This window comes from Pangasianodon hypophthalmus, chromosome 4 (genome assembly GCF_027358585.1).
Source record: "Pangasianodon hypophthalmus isolate fPanHyp1 chromosome 4, fPanHyp1.pri, whole genome shotgun sequence".
Taxonomy (NCBI): domain Eukaryota; kingdom Metazoa; phylum Chordata; class Actinopteri; order Siluriformes; family Pangasiidae; genus Pangasianodon; species Pangasianodon hypophthalmus.
This window is the reverse complement of record NC_069713.1, coordinates 18,590,509-18,609,337: the sequence shown is the minus strand read 5'-3', so window position 1 is coordinate 18,609,337 and position 18,829 is coordinate 18,590,509. Positions and strand designations below refer to the sequence as shown.

The 18,829-nt window shown below is 40.2% G+C and overlaps 2 protein-coding genes and 1 non-coding gene across 3 annotated transcripts; all 3 read left to right on the top strand.

The window, feature by feature from the left end:
• Positions 1-228: 228 nt before the first annotated feature.
• Positions 229-9,251, top strand: senp3b (SUMO specific peptidase 3b). Its single transcript, XM_026935839.3, has 11 exons — positions 229-412; positions 2,356-3,093; positions 3,190-3,339; positions 5,122-5,233; positions 5,429-5,576; positions 5,670-5,717; positions 6,919-6,996; positions 7,321-7,458; positions 7,596-7,679; positions 7,995-8,045; positions 8,246-9,251. The coding sequence occupies exons 2-11, from the start codon at positions 2,394-2,396 to the stop codon at positions 8,354-8,356; spliced, it is 1,620 nt and encodes a 539-aa protein (XP_026791640.2). The 5' UTR covers positions 229-412; positions 2,356-2,393; the 3' UTR covers positions 8,357-9,251.
• Positions 9,252-9,548: 297 nt separating this feature from the next.
• eif4a1a (eukaryotic translation initiation factor 4A1A) lies at positions 9,549-15,933 on the top strand. Its single transcript, XM_026936844.3, has 11 exons — positions 9,549-9,652; positions 10,853-10,901; positions 11,465-11,597; positions 11,870-12,009; positions 12,442-12,610; positions 13,026-13,135; positions 13,449-13,592; positions 13,865-14,002; positions 14,253-14,342; positions 14,486-14,565; positions 14,667-15,933. The coding sequence occupies exons 1-11, from the start codon at positions 9,630-9,632 to the stop codon at positions 14,809-14,811; spliced, it is 1,221 nt and encodes a 406-aa protein (XP_026792645.1). The 5' UTR covers positions 9,549-9,629; the 3' UTR covers positions 14,812-15,933.
• On the top strand, positions 12,658-12,799 carry LOC113540701 (small nucleolar RNA SNORD10). Its single transcript, XR_003404075.1, has one exon. It is a non-coding gene; the product is annotated as a small nucleolar RNA SNORD10 (small nucleolar RNA).
• Positions 15,934-18,829: the final 2,896 nt, after the last annotated feature.

Sequence of the window (18,829 nt, the reverse complement as noted above, 5' to 3'; positions counted from 1 at the left end):
TTCTAACCACTGATGCAAGTTAAATACTCTGCCACCTTCACAGCTTAGCTATGTCCAAGCTGCATGCCAACTACTATTTAAAAATAAAAAAGTAGTATTTTTTTTTTACAGAAGTACATCAGTATGGGGAGTCAGAGGTAGATATTCAGACTATTAGTTATGTAAAGTCACACACACACTTCGCTCTCTACACTCCTCATCACCTCTGCAGGACCGCGGTGGGAGAGCTGCTGACGTCATCAACAAAGGCTCGGCAACAGCCGCGTCACAGCTTCGTTGAAAGAAGGCGACGGGCTTCATTGATTAGGGCTGAAATTCTCCTCATACCAAATCTGCGAAAAATATTTGACACATAGTGAACTGCACAGCTAATACGCATCTACTGTAACTCATTCAAAACTGCACTCGGACGGTGAGTGTTATCTTGATATAAATAAACAAAATGCAAAAAGATACGGTGTGATGACCAGTGTTTAGGCCAGCTAGCTACCTAGCCTGCTAATTATGCACGCTTTATTACCATCACATTGCAGGGACTGAAAAAAACATATCGCGGATCCTAAAGCGAGTCCCGGCAGGAGTCAGTGCGATTACTGAACATGCATAGCATCATCCGAAAAATCAGTCATATGTTCATGAGCAAATGCAGCCGTACCTCACGAAGACACGTTTATAAACATGTTCGGCTGCGGCTAAATGCTAACCTGTTAGTAGGAGCGGGTGAATTATAGTAGATGCTTCCGCAGACAAACACGGCTTTATTTTTCTCTGCAGAGCAAGAAGGTCATTTGTTCTGGCCAAAACTGTAAGAAAGTGTTTAACTGGCATGTTCTAGCATTATTTTATTAGCTATATTTGTAGCCTGTGAGAACATGTCGAAGTCAATTACACTCCTAGCTGAAGAAATACACTGCAGGAATAATAGAGCGTTTTACACCTTCACTCTGGGAGATACGTAATGTGCATCATGGAGGCTGTGTTAGTGGAGAAACTGTTTACTTTTTGTGTCGAGTCCTACTTTGACAACAGAATGTATATATTTTATATTAATATTTTAAAAAAAAAGTATGGAAATGAGTGCCTTTAAACTCTACACTTGTACACTACAAACTTCCTAGAGCTGTGCCTAAAGCCTGCAATAAATCATTTTTAAAAATTGCTGCATATCCTGATTAATTTAGTTTCAACCAGGAAATTCCCAGAGAAATGTCATCTCAATTTAAAAAAAAAAAACACAAGAAGCCAGAAGTTGCTGCATGATATTGACAGAATACTAGGAATGCACCGACATGGAAATTTTGGCTGATATCGATAACCAATTATTCTTTATATTTGGAAGCCGATAACCGATATATTGATCGATAAATCTGAACCTTGATATAAATTTAGAAAATTATACCATGATGGTTTTGATTGGTGCCTTCCGCATTACAAGACACATCAGCACACAGTCTTATGGTGAGCAGCATGCATCTGGAGTGGTTCAACCTGAGGAAATAATCCATAATTTATCGGCTTTAATACATCGAACTAACTTTCTTATCGGACCGAAAACAATAATGTTAAAAATGAACGTTTATTGGCCGATACCGATATGGCCGCTGATATATCGTGCGTCCCTACAGAATACTATATGGCAATTATACTAATACATATTGCGATTTTGTTATGTGTTATAATTCATTAAAATATGCATGTAGCATGTTTAAAGATTGCCACCACGATTTTAAATAAAATCACTGTCATAATTTATCAATACACCCACAGAGTTATCTGGAATGTATGATATTTGTCAGACTGCTCACAGCACACAAACACTGAGTGATTGGTTAAGGGCTTCAGTACTTCCGTACTTATTGCTAGGGATGGGTGAGACCACTGTATATTTTTTCCCCTCAAGCCAACACCAAGACTAGTATCCTGATAAAGTTAACAATACATATACTTTGAGAAGTCTTCTTGTATATATAAAATGGGGAAATTCGTGATTTATACTTTTGTAATTTGCAAGCATGGATAGCAAAAATTATATGCGAAATGAATAAATCAAGAGTTTTCTCTCTCTTAGAGAAATAAACCATATCACTCAGGTGTTCACTCTCTCTGTTGTTTATTTCTGCAGGCCTGAAAAAAATAGGCACATAGTATTTTGTATTTATAAGTCCAAAGGATTAGGATCGATTTTCAAAATTAAACAAAAAGGATCAAAAGTATCAGTACTTCAGTGTCAACCAGCCCATCCCTACTAATCGCAGCTTGCTGCTATATATAATATTGCAAAGGCCAGATTCACCCTAACAATTACTCAGTATTACATTGTGCAGCCACCTATTCCTTTGACCTGTATTGTTGCAGACGGCGAGCTGGCGCAGGTAGCAGGGTGCCCGTGGACCATGAGGGACAGCGGGGCAAGCTTGGCTCCAAACCGCTGGCAGGGAGAGCTCTCTTTGACTGTGAGCCATGAGGGCAGTGGCGGTGGTATGGCAGGAGGACACCTCTTGGGCCCCGATTCTCCTCCTAATGCCCAAAGTGCTATGGACTTCAAAGTGGGCCACAAGGAGAGGGGGTGGACTGGAGAATACATAGAGACTGATGAGATGGATGAAGAAGATGGATTTGATGAAGAGGAAGAGGAGGAGGAATTAGAAGAGGACCAGGTGGACGAAGGTGAGGAGATCAGTTCTGAATGTGCTCCAGTAGAAGACGAGGAGGAGGGAATGGGGGACTGGCATGACCTACACGAATCGTTGCCACAAATGGCACATTACTACCAGAACTTTTCACCTTCAAATAAAGAGCAAGACAAACCTGAAGCCAGGGATGTCTCTGAGAGACCCCTCTGGGCTCGGCTTCATGGCCTCAGGCAGCAGAGGCTGAAGCGGTGGAGGAGGCTCCGGGCCTCGACACGGCTGCGTTTCCGGCTTGCTCAGAACTGGAAAACATGGCGGCAACGGGCACAGTGGGTTGGCACACTTGGGTACAGACGGGCAAGGCGGTGGCGTCAGTATAATCTTTATCCAAGCAGGCAGAGGCGGGACCAGGTGTCGAACAGCTCGAGAGTAACAGCACAGACTGCAAATGAAAGTGAGACAGGTAAGTCTAATATTTCATGGAGAAACAGTGGCATTTATCAGTATGTTTCTTATCCAAGTAATACCTCATAAATATGTGTCCATCCCTTCTCAAAAGCTTCATTTAGTGATTTGAATGGGTATCACGGCATTTCCCAGTCCTGCTCAGCTGTCAGTGCTGGAAACAGCGAAAGGCAAGATTTCCCCTCAGTTTCCATGCCAAGAGTGGAGATGGCCCTCACAAAAGAGCATGTGTCCTGTGTCCAAGGTAAATGTTTATATTCATTGAAGCACCTGGCAGCATGGTTTCAAATGTTTAAAAAAAATTTAATACTAACGTCCGTCATTAAACAAGCATTTACCAATGGTACTTTGAAGAAATGTTTATCCATAACTAAAATTTAATTATAGCTACATGCTGCAAAAGTCGTCTTTTCAGTCTGATCACAACTCTGTGGGCGTGTCACATTGCATATTGATTGACAGTGGTGTTTCCACAGCAATATACACAAGTTGGGCTAGTAGAAAGTGTGTAGGTATCACACCGTGGAGCTTCCACAACACTTCTGGTTTTATATGCAAGTTATGGTTGTCGTATTGTGCGTATTTTGCACGGGGCTTGCAAAATGCAACAAAATAATGTAAGATTACTGTTTGTGTCACTTCACTGCTGCATCCCCCTTCCAGCTAGTTTTTTCACCTCAGATTTTTCCCTAATTTAGTCTTCGCCAATTCCCACCCCCCAGTTAGGAACGACAGCTACCAGCTAGGCAGGGTGAAGGCTATCGCATGCTTCTTCAGTGCTTCCACCCAACCTTTCCGAACTGCCGCTCAGAGGAAAGTGATGTCTGTTAGCTCACAGACGCCCACGATTGGCTAGTGTTGCTGTTTTTGATAGGCTAGAGAGAGTATGCCGTCCCTCCCACCCAGAGAACATCTGGCCATTGATGGCTGTGGCATTGTCGGGATTCAAACTCTTGATCGATAGGGCGAAAGCTGTGTGTAAATTTATTTAAAAAAAAAATAAATAACAGCCACTCTGCTAGTTCTCATTCCATTCCCCCTTAAAAAGTCTGAGGTATAACTGCTCAGTATTACCACTACACTAGTTTAGTGTATATATCAAATGCTAAAAGTTGTCAGGTACAAATAGGCTACAATGATCAGGAACAAAATCACTTTAGTTGCTGTAGTTGGGGCAAAAGGGTTGTAAGCAGGTGGCTAAATCTGATTGGTAGCTTTGATTCCACTTCTACCAAATATAGTCCTGTCCAGCTTGAATAAGCCTGAAGAAAAAAGCAGAAAAAATAATTTAAAAAGAAATCGCTTGACTGAAAGAAAGCCAATATTGTTCTTTCTTTAGCAGTCAGTAGTAAATTCACCACAGAATTTATAGATAACTATAAGAAGCTAATTATGAAAATGAATTGACAGGAGCTTTAAGAGCTACCGTCTCTTGTGCAGTGAAAACAATAATCAGAAATTTCAAAACCACTAAGTTCTACACCAGACTAGGAGATATTCACTTATTTCTAAATTCATAGGTGTACCTCTGAATGCAGGAACCAACAACCATTTACATGTGGAGCAAAATTTTTTAATGCATAAAATTGTGTTTTTAATTAGAACAGCTCAAAAGTCCTCTGCTTAGCATGATCATGAGTTCTGATTAGGCAGAAGAGATGCTCTGGGATTCATTGAGTATGTACGACAAATGTATTGGGGGAAGAAATTGCCTTCAGAAACCTGGCAGTTCAGACAGGTCTGTCCTGAATGCACTATTAAGTGCAAAGGTTTGCAATCCCCATGTTTTCTGGATGTAAATGTACCTCTATATTACAATTTAGCTATCCTACGATAGTAAAAGAGCATCTGTGAAACCGAACACACTAAAATATCTTGTTTCTATAAATTTATTTTTTCATTTTTGAATTTTAAGGATATGGAGACTTTTGTATGCAATTATATTTTATACTTCTAACAAAAAGATTAAACTGGCTTCAAGACCATGCTACCAGGTAAATTCATAAATATCTTCTTTATCTCCCAGGCATTTTGGATGAGTCTCTCCATAAATATGGCAGTCTGATACCCATACATACTGATGATATTGTGGAACAACTGCAGGAGATTTTCAGTGAGAGCTTCTCTCAAGCTTACAGGTATAGCTAAACAAACATGAATGTTCACACAATTAGTATACAAATGTATTAATGGAAAAAAAAGAGAAAGTTGTTTGGCACTGATACAAGCTAGATTTATTCAGTGAATTTAAGTACACATAGCTGTTGTATTTCTATACAAGCCATTTTTGCACATGTGATTTATTATAAATGGGCACATGATGGTCATCTTAGGAAAGCAGAGGTGCACCAGATAATCCAGTCCTACCAGAGGTCCCCAGGTACAAGCATGGTGCGAGGGTTCAGTGTTAACTACAAGCGCCATGTTCTCACAATGGATGATCTCAGCACTCTATATGGACAAAACTGGCTCAATGACCAAGTATAGTAAATTTCACCTACAGTTATTTAGTAAAATCTAACTGTTCAGACACTCACCTTGTCTGTTCCTTCATACCTCTTTTAATTTTTTCAGGTTATGAACATGTATGGAGACCTTGTAATGGATTCAGTGCCTGACAAGGTGATGAATAATAAAATTACTTTTCCAGCAATTTTGAGCAGTTGTTTTAAAAGTGGGATCCAGGGACTAGGAGTTCTGTGATTTTTCTAATGTTGTTATAGTGGTGGAAACTACAACCCACTAGTATGAAAGATATTAAGCTTATAAATTATGTCAACTGGAGTCTGCATACAAACTTAATAAAAATTGGTTCTTTGATTAGAAAATTCTGAAATAAAAAAAAAACCTTCTCTGGTTACAATAAATACCCAAAATATTTTAGCTTTAATTTTATTTATATCTAGATATTTGGCCAAATATATATGTATATAAGAAGGTTGTCCACATAAATAAAGGCCTTCAATTCTACTCCAAGTCTATGTTTACCCGTGATGTAAGAGTTAGAACTAAGAGCCACAGCCAGGGGTTCTGATGCAGTTAAATATTAAACTAGAGCGGTGATGAGGGAAATACTCAGAATGAATATTGTTTGTAGTAACCGAGGCTTCTAGAGAAGAATAAAGCAGTCTGATCCAGGAGACAAACTTCTTCCCAAAACCAACCCTCTCTGAAGTGTAAAAGAGGTAGTTTTACCTCTCCACTCTGTTGAAGCTTTTCTCCACATCCAAAGAAACTAAAGCTTCTTGAGAGTTTGGAGTGGAATAGTTATTAATTGCATTAAACAGACATATTATATTAGAAAAAGTATATCTAGAATGACTAAAGCATGTTTGGTCCGATAATAATAGGAGAACATTTCCAGGTGTAATGTCAGTAAGTTTGATAACAATATAAAGACAACATTTAACAAACTAATTGGACGATAAGAGGTGCAGTCCAGTGGATCTATGTCTTTTTTCAACAGGAGGGAAATAGAAGCCTGAGTGAGAGTTTGGGGAAGATGGCCAGAGTTAAAAGATTGATTAAACATATTCATTAAAAGAGGTGCCAACTTGTACCAGAATTTCTTAGGAAACTCTGATGGGAAAGCATCAGGTCCTGGGCACTTCCCACCTTGTAAAGATGACGCAGCACTATTAAGCATATGACTAATTCTTTTGAATAGTTTGTTTGTGATATAAATCTGTACTGAGGGTTTTTTTTTCTCAGTTAAAAGGGTCCCTGACTACAAAAAGTTTGAGAGCCCCTGATTTAGAGTATGCCCGTGTTGCTTTATGTAATGCCTAAATTTTAAACTTTACTCTTTTTCAATTTATTTTAGGTCCATTTCTTCAACAGCTTCTTTTATGATAAGCTGCGAACTAAAGGTTATGAAGGAGTTAAACGGTGGACAAAAAATGTAAGATTTTTTTCCCTCTTAGCAGTCATATGGAATATTCTAATGAACGTTTAAAAAAAAAGAGATTTAGGAGTTGAGGGAAGGTGATAATGATAGGAAGGTAAATAATAATGCTTTTAGAATTTGAATTGGAATCAGTCCATTGCTTAGATATAAGGTGAGAATGTAGGTGAGAATGTAGGTGCAGCCATTCATTCAGCATCCATGTTATAATTATGTGTTAAGAGAATTGTCAGCACAGATTTGAACTCCTGGCATAGACTCTGTACTCAGCCCTAAAGTGAATGTATAAGGCATATGTCTTCAATGTATTCTTTGCTTTAGGTTGACATCTTCAGTAAGGATCTTCTCTTGATTCCCATTCACCTGGAAGTGCATTGGTCACTTGTATCAGTGGACATCAAACAGCGTTTCATCACTTACTTTGACTCCCAGCGAACCCTTAACCGACGGTGTCCCAAGGTCCGGCCTTGTCTTTTTTTTTTTCTTTTCTGATAGCATTCATTTTCTCACAATCTCAGTGATTAAACATAAATTTGCATTTAACATACACAAAGTTTGTATTATCAAATCCACTTCTTTCTCTTTTCCGCTTATAGCATATTTTTAAGTACCTCCAGGCAGAAGCTATTATAAAACAGCAGAGAGATTTTCTCACTGGGTGGAGAGGCTTTTTCAAAATGGTGAGTCATAGTTGCAGTCTTTTAGGACAATTGACCACAAACTGCTATGTACTAAACTCTGGCAATTACATACAGTCTTTTCGTGAGTGTGCATGCGTGTAATTTTTTTTTTTAAACAAATCTATGGCAATTACATACAATCATTGTGTGTGTGTTGTCTAAAGCAGTTTACATACAGGTTAAGTTGAAGTAAAGTGCATGCTATGTATGGAATCACATAGGAATTTGTGCTGGTACTATTGGTTTACAGACAATTGAGCTGTATTTCATAGTCCCTTTTTACAAGCTGTTATTGATGCTGTATTTGTATCTTAGAATGTAGGAAGGCAGAATAATGACAGCGACTGTGGGGCGTTTGTCCTTCAGGTGAGTTAAGAAAACTTGTCTTTGCCGCTTTCATGTCTTGTGTGGTTTTGTATAGCTGTTCATGTCATTCCAGAGAGGCATAACTTTGATTTAGGATCATGCCCAAATACATGCAAGAATAAACCTAAATATATGTTACAGGAGAAATAATACACCATATTTTGTGTCACCTTGCTCACTTTCACTTTTTTCCATTCTAGTACTGTAAGTGTCTGGCGTTGGGGCAGCCTTTCAGCTTCAGTCAGCAGGATATGCCTAAACTGAGAAGACTCATGTACAAAGAGCTCTGTCACTGCAAGCTGTCACTGTGATAACTGTTTAAGGGTTGTGCAGCAAGAGGTGGGGGGAAGAAACAGCTGGAAACCTTCACCTTCCCAGAAGGCAGAGAGAGACTATAAAACAGGATATCACATTGTCAGACCCACTTTTTAAAATATTTTTTGTTTTGTATCAGTGTTATTTTTTTCTTGTGGTTGTCAGAGGCCAGGCTTTTTTTTCTAATGGCTACCTTTTTGAGATTTGACATCTTGGTGACAGCCTTTTTGGACTCTTGTAAAAGGCTTCATCAGTGGGGTAGAATGCCTTCTTGGATTTTTCTCACCATCTGTAAATGTCTAATGAGACTTTTTATTAATTGTTAAAAAGAGTGTTATGTTACTCAAATGTGCAAGTATAATCATGTTCCTTTTTTTTTTTTTCAATAAATCATGTCCTGTGTAAAATGACGGATGGGCCTGATCTGATCACTATTGACTGTATATTGTCATTCTGTCAGTTTTTGTGTATTTGTATGGAAGTGTGTGGAAAATATGCAGTTTGTTTACTGCTTTCTGATTAAGCTATAGCTCCTTTCTCTTTATGTGATTTGTTTTGGACCACTTGTGGAGATCTCTCAGAAGACATAATTAGATTAAATCGAGACATTTTTAAGAGTGAAAAGACACAGTCTATTATGTCTGTATCCTCCTGTATTTCTGTGTAAAGTGTTCACACCACTGTGACAATCATCATTTTATGTATGGTGTTTTGTGTGTTCACTGGAATGTCATATTATATTTAATATAGTGGTTTGCTATTTTACCATTTACATTAGTACAGAGGTTTGTAAATTGTACACAATTTTAAAAGATGATCAAATTTCTTGAACACAGGCCTTACCTTTCTGGTTAGTATTAAACTCTGACAGTACAAAATAGTCCAACTGCCTGACCATAAAGCGATTACTGAAGAAGATGAATTCTTTCTATCTATCTATCTATCTATCTATCTATCTATCTACCAAATTCAGCAATATCAGTATGTTATAGTTTGAATCAACATATTATAGGTTTGTAATTGTTACCCAATTCCAAATTTGTCGGAAATTATTGAGTTAACGTTTCCGGTGATGTCACGCTGCCTCGACGTGAATCACGATATGGGCGGGATTTCTTTGCTCTTGTGAGGTAGAATTCAGCCAATGAGCGGTCACTATGGCCCGCCTCAGTTCTGATTGATAGGCGACTGCTCCAATTAAAATTCTTCGGTTGGCTTCACTGCGCACGTATTTAGCACTTTTCCGCCCTTCTGCCTTTCTTTGTGATAATGTCGGCTCAACATGAACATAGGTGAGTAAATGCTGACTTCAGCAAACGTTTTAGTTGGTTTTACGGTTGTAAAAAATTGAAACGGTAGTTTTAGTGTAATTATACGTACACATGAGAAGCAACCGAAGCGATTTTGCGGTTTTTGCCTTGTATGAATCCGGACTGAAATGGTGGCTCTGTGGCGGCGTGGCCCGTGAACAGGCTCGTTAGCTAGTGAGCTAGTTCACATGTGTAAGTGGAAGAAGGCCGCGGTTTGGGGTAACTTCATTCATTTTGTTGGCTTTAGTAGTTTTTTTTTATTTATTATCTTGAACAGTACGCGTAAGTGTCGAACTGTTCTGGGTGGGTGGATATACTGTCTTTCATTCTGACATTAAAATGAAATAAAATGGTGCCGGGGCTGTAGCTGAGTGCTAGCAGCTCCGCTAGATGCCGGCTCGGCCTCATCCACATGGCCGCCTCCTGGCTCTGTCTGTCGAGCGCTTCTCTCAGTCGCTGTCTATCAGCATTTAGTGAAAAAAAAGACGATATGACTTTTTCTGACGGTTTAGTGTGTGATTCTTTATCCCGCTGTGTCGTGTTAATCAGGATTAAGTATATTTGGCGAGAAGGAGCCTCGAGCACATGGCCTACCGGTTAGACAAAAGAGAAGTGTCCGGTAGTGCGGGAGTAGGCCAGGGCCTGACCTCAGCCTCAGTCTAACCCACACCGGCACTCCTGTTTTTTAAACTACTCCACAAATGACCATTTACACCGCATCACTTGTGCTCGATCTTCGTTTTCTTCATTTTAATAAGAGCAGTTTATTTAAACAAGTCTGATCGCATTGGCTTCATGTTCTAGCTAGTTGCTAGATTAGATTAGCTTAGCTGACTTTATTCCGTTTGTACGCCTGGGTGCATTTTACTCTGATCATCAAATGACTGAATAAGATAAATTTTATTCAGTGATGCTTTTCTAGCTTTTCTTACATAGCGAGGCCAAACCTCCCCCCAGTAATAGTAGAGGGTCTGGATGGAGGCCTCCTCCAGAGCCCTGCGACGTGTCTCCTGTCCAGGGGGAAGCTTCCCTCCATTTCATGTCTCCTCTTTACCATTCTCTCGTCGATCCACTGACTAATCTCGAGCGATTTATATGCACTGTATCATAACGTCGGAAATGCTTGGAAGTGATTGAATTAATTTCACCCTTTTTTTTTTTTTTTTGTGTGTGTTTGTTCAGACCTAGAGACAATGGCCCCGAGGGCATGGAGCCAGATGGAGTCATTGAGGTAAGTTCTAATCTATATTTAAAATTAGTTAAATTAATCTAAGTGTGTTTGTACTTATATATTCGTTCAGTGCATGTGATTGGCAACGCAGATAATGTAAATGAACATAGGCTGCAAATTGTCTTGATCCATTCTGCAGTGGTACCTCTGTTGATTTAGCATCCTTATAGAGATAAGATTACGATTCAGCCGTATTGTCCTTGTGCAGAGTACGAGTACAGAGCCAGTGAAATGCAGTAGATTTTGCATATCCCAGCTTGCTAGGAAGCTGGGATCAGGGCCATGTTACAGCACCCCCTGGACAATTTGTTGCTCAAATGCCCTACAGCAGCAGCTTGGCAGTGCTGGGGGCTTGAACCCCCAACCTACTGACCAGTAACCCCAAGCCTTAACCACCACTGCCCTACCAGAAACCTATAGGATCAGGTTTCTGTTCATACTAGTGATATCTCTGCTGCATGTATGCCTCGGGCTAACACCAAGACTTTGCAAGTGTTTGTGATAGTTTCAGATTGACGCTAAGGTGTTAACCTGTTAACCAACTTTTTTTCTTGTCTTGTTAGGGCAACTGGAAGGAGATTGTCGACAGTTTTGATGACATGAACCTGCGTGAGAATCTTCTCAGGGGAATATATGCCTATGGTTTTGAGAAACCTTCTGCCATTCAGCAGAGGGCCATTCTCCCTTGTATCAAGGGTATGTATTTGTAAAGACTTATTATTTTTTTTTGTAATGGGGCACCATCATGTTGCTCTTCTGCCACCCTTATCAACTGGGCAAGGCAGTGTCTGTCTTTGGCACGTGGTTCTATATCTGGTAAGGGAAGAGCAAATGCAGCCCATATTCATCCCAGTCTACTCAGTACCGTGAGCATAAGACTGTTTCATGCTATGGGCACAGAATGAAAGTACTATTTTGTTTTGGACACCTTGTTTGTGGAAATGTTTAATTCAAACATATTTGTGTAGGGTATGATGTCATCGCTCAGGCTCAGTCCGGAACGGGGAAGACAGCCACGTTTGCCATCTCCATCCTGCAACAGATTGATATTGAGCTGAAGGGCACTCAAGCCATGGTCCTGGCCCCAACCAGAGAGCTTGCTCAACAGGTAAGACTCAGTCCACTGTAGTGCTTTCAGTTGCACGCATGTAGTTAGTCTTTTATTGAACTGTGGAAGTATCAAGCACTTAGAGCCTGTAGAAATCTAGATCCCCTTATCAACTGGGCAAGGTAGTGTCTCAGTGGCACCTTCCTATGTCTGTTAGGGGAAAAGCAGGCAGCCCGTATTCATCCCAGTCTACTCAGTACCATGAGCTAAAGACTGTTTCATGCTATGGGCACATTTTACTGTGGCTCATTAGCACGTGACCTCAGCCCTTGATCACTTGTAAGTGGATTAAGGTTGTGAAGTTTATCTAAAGCAGCTGATTGTATTGATCAAATGGTGTCTGATTAACATTTATAAAAGCTTGACTTAATGCATATGGATTCCAGAAAACATCACATTTAATCTGTCTGGTTTGTCTGTATCCAACTTTAGATCCAGAAGGTGGTTCTTGCCCTTGGAGACTACATGGGTGCTACCTGCCATGCCTGCATTGGTGGCACCAACGTCCGTAACGAGGTGCAGAAGCTCCAGGCTGATGTGCCCCACATAGTGGTTGGAACCCCTGGGCGGGTCTTTGACATGCTTAACCGACGCTATCTCTGTAAGCACTCGTGCCAGACACTTTCATCCATATCGCAGGGCTTAAATGCTGTAATGATGATCCCCATGCGTGTCAACTGACTCCAGAGTCTCCTGTGCTCCTCTGCCACGTCTCAGCGTTCTGTTGGGGTGTGTACAGGGTTCACAGCTCTCTGGAGGCATGATCTGACCTCACTGACCTGATCACAGCATTGCCCCTCTTTTAGTGTTGGATGATTTGTGAAGACTCCAGTAGTGTGCCACAATGTTTTGTTGGTTAGCAAATTCAGGAATAAATGTGTTGTGTGTAATGCGTTAAACTAGGTTTATGTTCAGTTTGAAGTTGTGCTGAAATGTAGCTTCAAGGTATTTTGCCATGGTGTGGTGTTGATGGCTTGCCCTGTAGAACACTGACCATAGATCTTTACCTTCATCAGCTCCCAAATACATCAAGATGTTTGCATTGGATGAAGCTGATGAGATGTTGAGCCGAGGATTCAAGGACCAAATCTACGAGATTTTCCAGAAGCTGTCAACTGACATTCAGGTAAAAATGTCATGTACTGACATTCCGTATATAACTTAATAAATGATCTGTTTTCTACGATGGTTGTTTTGTATGAGAGTATGCGTTGGCCAGAGATCCCTCTCCCCCCAGCCATCTTTGCTGTGGAGGGAACAAAGTTCTTTGGTAGAGTATTCCTGCTGCTCTCCACAGTGACTGGGTCTCCCTGTACCTCTTCACGACTATAAAGCAGTTGACATTTCATTTTGCAAATGCATTTGCTGCATTTAGTGATTTATAAAAAAAAAAAAAGGCATTGTAAACTTTATGCTAATACATGTTTGTCTTCCTACAGGTGATTCTGTTGTCGGCCACCATGCCCCAGGAGGTGCTGGATGTCACCACCAAGTTCATGCGAGACCCTGTAAGGATCCTGGTCAAGAAAGAGGAGCTGACCCTGGAGGGTATTCGTCAGTTCTACATTAACGTGGAGAGGGAGGTAAAGGAGCTGCTTGCATTAATTTCTGCACGAGCATATTGATTTGTCTGTAGTCCCAGCTTTGTTTCTTGGGGGGTTGAAAAGCACCATCTGGTGGCAATACCTTGTCAGTACATAAGTTGTAGGACTTGGTTTAATCTAGGTCAACTGACTTCTGTTGCCATAGATATTCTAAGGTTGTTGTGTATTTAAACCCTTTAAGGATTAGAGTTGTCATTTAAATTATTACTTGGCATGGTGTGTAAATGTCTCCCTTTACTCATGTGTCATAGGAGTGGAAGCTGGACACTCTGTGTGATCTGTATGAGACACTGACCATCACTCAAGCTGTTATCTTCATTAACACTCGCCGGAAGGTGGATTGGCTGACTGAGAAGATGCATGCCAGAGACTTTACAGTCTCTGCTTTGGTAAGTGAATTATCTGAGAACTGGGGTGAGGTGACATGTCCACCCTTAACAACTGGGCAAGGCAGTGTCTGTCTGTGGCACTTGGTTCTATATCTGCTAAGGGAAGAAAAAATGCAGTCCATATTCATCCCAGTCTACTCAGTACCGTGAGCATAAGACTGTTTCATGCTATGGGCACACTTTCACTTCAGACTGAAGGTGAAATTGTGAGTTTGCTAACCATGAGCTGACCATTGTATTGGTTTTCTAGCATGGAGACATGGACCAGAAGGAGAGAGATTTAATCATGAAGGAGTTCCGCTCTGGCTCCAGTCGTGTCCTCATCACCACTGACCTGCTGGTAGGTTTGTCTCTTAATTAATGTTTATTTAGGAACAGTGTCAGGGATATAATATTGTAGCAAACCCATAATGCTTTGTGTAGTTGAATAAATTTAGTTGGCCTCCATGTACACTTTAATACACACTGTTTTCTGTCCACCAGGCTCGAGGCATTGATGTGCAGCAGGTTTCCCTGGTTATCAACTATGATTTGCCCACAAACAGGGAGAATTACATCCACAGGCAAGTACTGACCACAGCTCTCCTCCAGATGTTTACTTTGTTTTTATATTATGAGGTAAAGAATAGTTTTTAGGAATTCTAACTATGATTACTCTGTTTAGGATCGGGCGCGGTGGCCGTTTTGGTAGAAAGGGTGTTGCTATCAACATGGTGACTGAGGATGACAAGCGCACGCTCCGGGACATTGAGACCTTCTACAACACCACCGTGGAGGAGATGCCCATGAATGTGGCTGACTTGATCTGAAAACATCTTTCCACTCCTTTCTTCCCCCACTTCATTTCTTTGTCTCCTGTTTGTCTGGACTTGTATATGCTCCTTTCCCCTCTAAATCCACCACTCTGCCCCAATGATTATCACTGTTCACAGCAAGACATTATAAAATCTGCATCATGGGTGTCTTTGAAAAGACTTTCTTGAGTGTTCTTTTTAGCATTTAAAGATGATTGATTCATTTGGAGTGAGCCTTGTGCAGTGACGTTATCCCTATGACATGTTCCATCCACCTATTTTATTGTTCTGTATATTTGTATCTATTGACTAAAGAGCTGAGCACCAAATGGTTGAAGTGGACCTGTTTATTTGACTTTCCATTTTGCCATAAATTGTGGCTGCTCTAATAGTTTATGGAAAAGTATGGCAGAAAATATAAGGTGATGAGTGTGAAACTCTCATCTTGCTCAGCCAGGTATTTGGGTATAGATCTGTCTTGCATTCAAAGTATTAACTCTTCTGTGCTTTCAGGGTGGAGTGTGAGCCTTTGTGCTTTTTTTTTTTTGCAGTGCTTGAACAGAAACACTGCCATCACTTCTGTTAGAAATTGCTGAATCAATAAGCGTTGTATTACCGGACATGATTTTTACATCTTAATCTTGTATAGTGCCATTTTACAGTAGCATTTTCTTCTAAATAGACATTTCTCATTTCACCCATGCCACACATGGCTAGGTGTTGGGACATTATCACCACATAGTGTATTGTATAGAATCTGTGTAAGTCCTGTATTGAGGAGTGTTGCTCCAGTAACCTACCTCACCAAAAGAGATTGGAGGGGTCTTTAAAGGACCAAACTACAAATGATTATGTAGAGATTCTAACGTTACTTTTTTTTTTTTCTTTTTTTTTTTTTTTTTTTTTTTTTTTTTTTTTTTTTTTCTCCTCTGGTTTAAAAAGCCTGTCTTGTGGAGTGGGAATGGAGGGTTGGCTGTGCAGTTTACATTGCTCAGTGCTGTTTTTTTAAATGAATTTATTAAAATGTGATAACCTTTTTCAGACAGAAGCCGTGTATTAAACTTTTTCTACATTGGATTCTGTATAGTATTTATTTTAATTTTCTTAAATAAAGGTATTTCTTTTTAACAAGTCAAACATGTTTTCTGGGGAGTCCTTTGAGGCACCATGCCAGGGCATGGTCTATAAGCCTAGTAAAGTTAAGTACTATACAAACAGTCCACTTTAAGTAGTTCAAAAACTCAACCATGCAGGTCTAAGCAAAAAAAACATCTTTGCTGTGGTATAACTGAAAAATATTGAGGAAATAGTATGTAGTGGTGCAATATTTTGTATTTTATTAGTTAAAATGTAAATACTGTTCATATAGACCCTTGGATAGACTTTACTGTCCATGCTGACTGGTCATGTGACCATCAGAGCCAAAGTTGCAAAGATGAATTTAGCTGGTGTGTCCTAAGAGCACACTGGCGAGAGGTCACGCAGGAGGAATGCTGTTTTACTTTAGTTGTGCATCGTGTTTAGTCTAATTATAGAAGTGAATGCTGTCGTTTAGATTGTAGACAAGATAAAATATTGAAGGAGTGTCAAACTCAGGGTTTTGAGGTAACGAGTCATATAAGATGAAATGCTAAACTTTGCTGCGCTGTGGCCCTGTCCAGACTCCACCACACCAGATATAATTTGTATTGAGAAGTATTTCTGTATGAACTGTGGAACACTAATTAATCAGAGAGACTGGGATACTATTCCACCAACCCCCAAGGAGCTTCAGAGACTTTTGCTATTGTCATTTACATGACCTACTGTGAAATCTAACTAAGTTAATTTTTGTATCATTTTAGGCTGTACATTTCTATCCTATGTTCAAAATACGTGAACAAATGTTAGTCATGAACATCCACATTTGTCAAGTTCCACTAAACCTTGTTAGAGCACTGTCCACCGGGGGGCAGGCAAGAATTTAAAGGTTGTGGTGAGAAAAGGTTAAATGGACAGTGTACTAAGCCAGGCACCTCAGTCCAGCACATCGCCTGGCTCTATAAAAGAGTGTTATTCCTCTCCCTGCATGCCAATGCTTTGTGGTGTTGCGTGTATGTCATTTTAATTCTATGCTAACAACTTCTGATCACTTCAGCCAAATTGTCACCCCCACCACCACCATCCTCTGTCACACATGTGCTGCTCACAAAGACGTAGTCTCATTCATCTATCCATCAAAGAAACTCTATGCTAATTCCCGCATCATGTACTCCTGTCTCATTTTCCTCCGTTTCATTCATTTCACACTGTTCCCCTGTCCTAGGGTTTCTATAGCTGCATTGCTGTGCTCTTACCATTGCTGGCCTCCAGTGAAACCCAAAGAGCCCCCCGAAACCCCTTCCCCCCAGGTTGGATGTTGTTTTGATTATGCGTCCTCAGTGTAGGTGGCCCTTCCAACACTTTCACCGTGTCTGGATGGCAACCCCCACAGTTGCCCCCCCAGCCCTCCCTCCCCCACCACAGCTCACCCCCCTGCTGGGGGCGCAATTGTGGCAGGGGGGATTATGCGAGTGGGAGGCTCGTAAAGGGCCTGCCAGGCTCCTTCTGTGCAGTGACGGATGGCTGCAAGACTGAAGGGCCGATTTACATGAGAAGAGGGAGAACAGAAGCCCCATTCAGCTGGCCTGTCAGGGAGGACTCGGGGACAAACTGCGCTCTTTCCAACTAGCCCTCTTCCCCTCTGAGCTCCTGTTTGCTTCTTTATCTTCTCCTCATCCTTCCTTCTTAATTCTGGCTTCCCTGATGCATCATGCACCTCATCTCTTCATTTTCATCCCACTTCATTTCCATTTCATCCCTCTTCATTTCCATCCTTTCAGATTTGTTTCCAGTTCATAACAAAATCTTTTTCTTACCATTACAATTCTTTAAAGTTTACAGCTGACAATGGGCTATAATGTGGATAAAATGGGATCAGACAGATGCTACACAAACCTAAATTATTTATAGTCTTTGTAGACCAGATAGTCTTGTGTTTCCTTTTGAATAACTTGTTCATTTTGAAAACCTAATGGATGCTTTATGTAATTGTCTATATGAAAGCACTTTATTAGTTAAGAACCTTTTCATTTATGTGTTTATTCTACCATAAAGGTGAGCATTATTCAAACCTTTTTTTTTTTCAGTGGTAACATTTTACAAAATGCCAATTATGTGACCCATAACTGCCTTAAGTGGTAGCAGTAGCTGTAGTGCAAGGTCACCCTTTCCTCGCCTGGTGGTACTCTCACAGCAGGAGCAACATTGTTCCAAATTCTACTAATATATTTCCAATGTAAATTTTGCTGCGGTCCACCCATCATCATCTGCATTTAGCCACTGTCAATGAAGGTTGCCAACAAGAGATTGTAGATCGACTTGGCTACTGGCCATTCACACCTTTAAAGTGAGAGAAGATGTGATGTTACACACTTAGGAGAGTCACCAAGGTGTCAGAGTGATCACACTTAATGATCCCGAAACTACCACCACAACGGCTTTACAATGCCAAATGTGAGAAGTAACGGCCAAGACAAGAATCTGTGTCAAAACTCTCTCATTCTTGCTGTTTTGTGCAAAGGACAACAGACTGTCAATCAATTTTACTAAAAGCCTTTATCTATTTAAAATAAACATCAATTCTTCATATTAAAGCCCAATTTTAAATTCAAGACCTTGACGTTAATTCTACTGGTTGGTATTCTACTTTGAAATTCCATTTAGTCCGAACACTATGTTTATTATTTTAAGTTGATCTTAATTATCTTGTGATTATCATTCAGAACTTATCTAAGGCACCTCAAGCAATTCTTCAGAGATTCTGGTTTGACTTTTGCCTTGTAACTTGATTTGGAACAACTTCTCAAAATCTTTACATCCCTTAAAAAAGGAAACGATTAATTACATTTAAAAGGGTCAGTTTATCTGAGGTTATCTGATGGACATTAATTTGCTAATTTTGTCAATTTCATGTTTAATTTGCTGCAACAAGTAAAATACCAAATACTTAATG

What these genes read in the sequence shown, in the direction of transcription:
- eif4a1a (XM_026936844.3), top strand. Translation starts at nt 9,630, where the DNA reads ATGTCGGCTCAACATGAACATAG. An exon ending in AGCTGTCAACTGACATTCAG is followed by an intron (nt 13,136 to 13,448) that starts GTAAAAATGTCA and finishes GTCTTCCTACAG; the next exon opens with GTGATTCTGTTGTCGGCCAC. An exon ending in ACATTAACGTGGAGAGGGAG is followed by an intron (nt 13,593 to 13,864) that starts GTAAAGGAGCTG and finishes CATGTGTCATAG; the next exon opens with GAGTGGAAGCTGGACACTCT.
- senp3b (XM_026935839.3), top strand. Translation starts at nt 2,394, where the DNA reads ATGAGGGACAGCGGGGCAAGCTTGGCTCCAAACCGCTGGCAGGGAGAG. An exon ending in TGCAAATGAAAGTGAGACAG is followed by an intron (nt 3,094 to 3,189) that starts GTAAGTCTAATA and finishes CCTTCTCAAAAG; the next exon opens with CTTCATTTAGTGATTTGAAT. An exon ending in GTGGGGCGTTTGTCCTTCAG is followed by an intron (nt 8,046 to 8,245) that starts GTGAGTTAAGAA and finishes TTTCCATTCTAG; the next exon opens with TACTGTAAGTGTCTGGCGTT.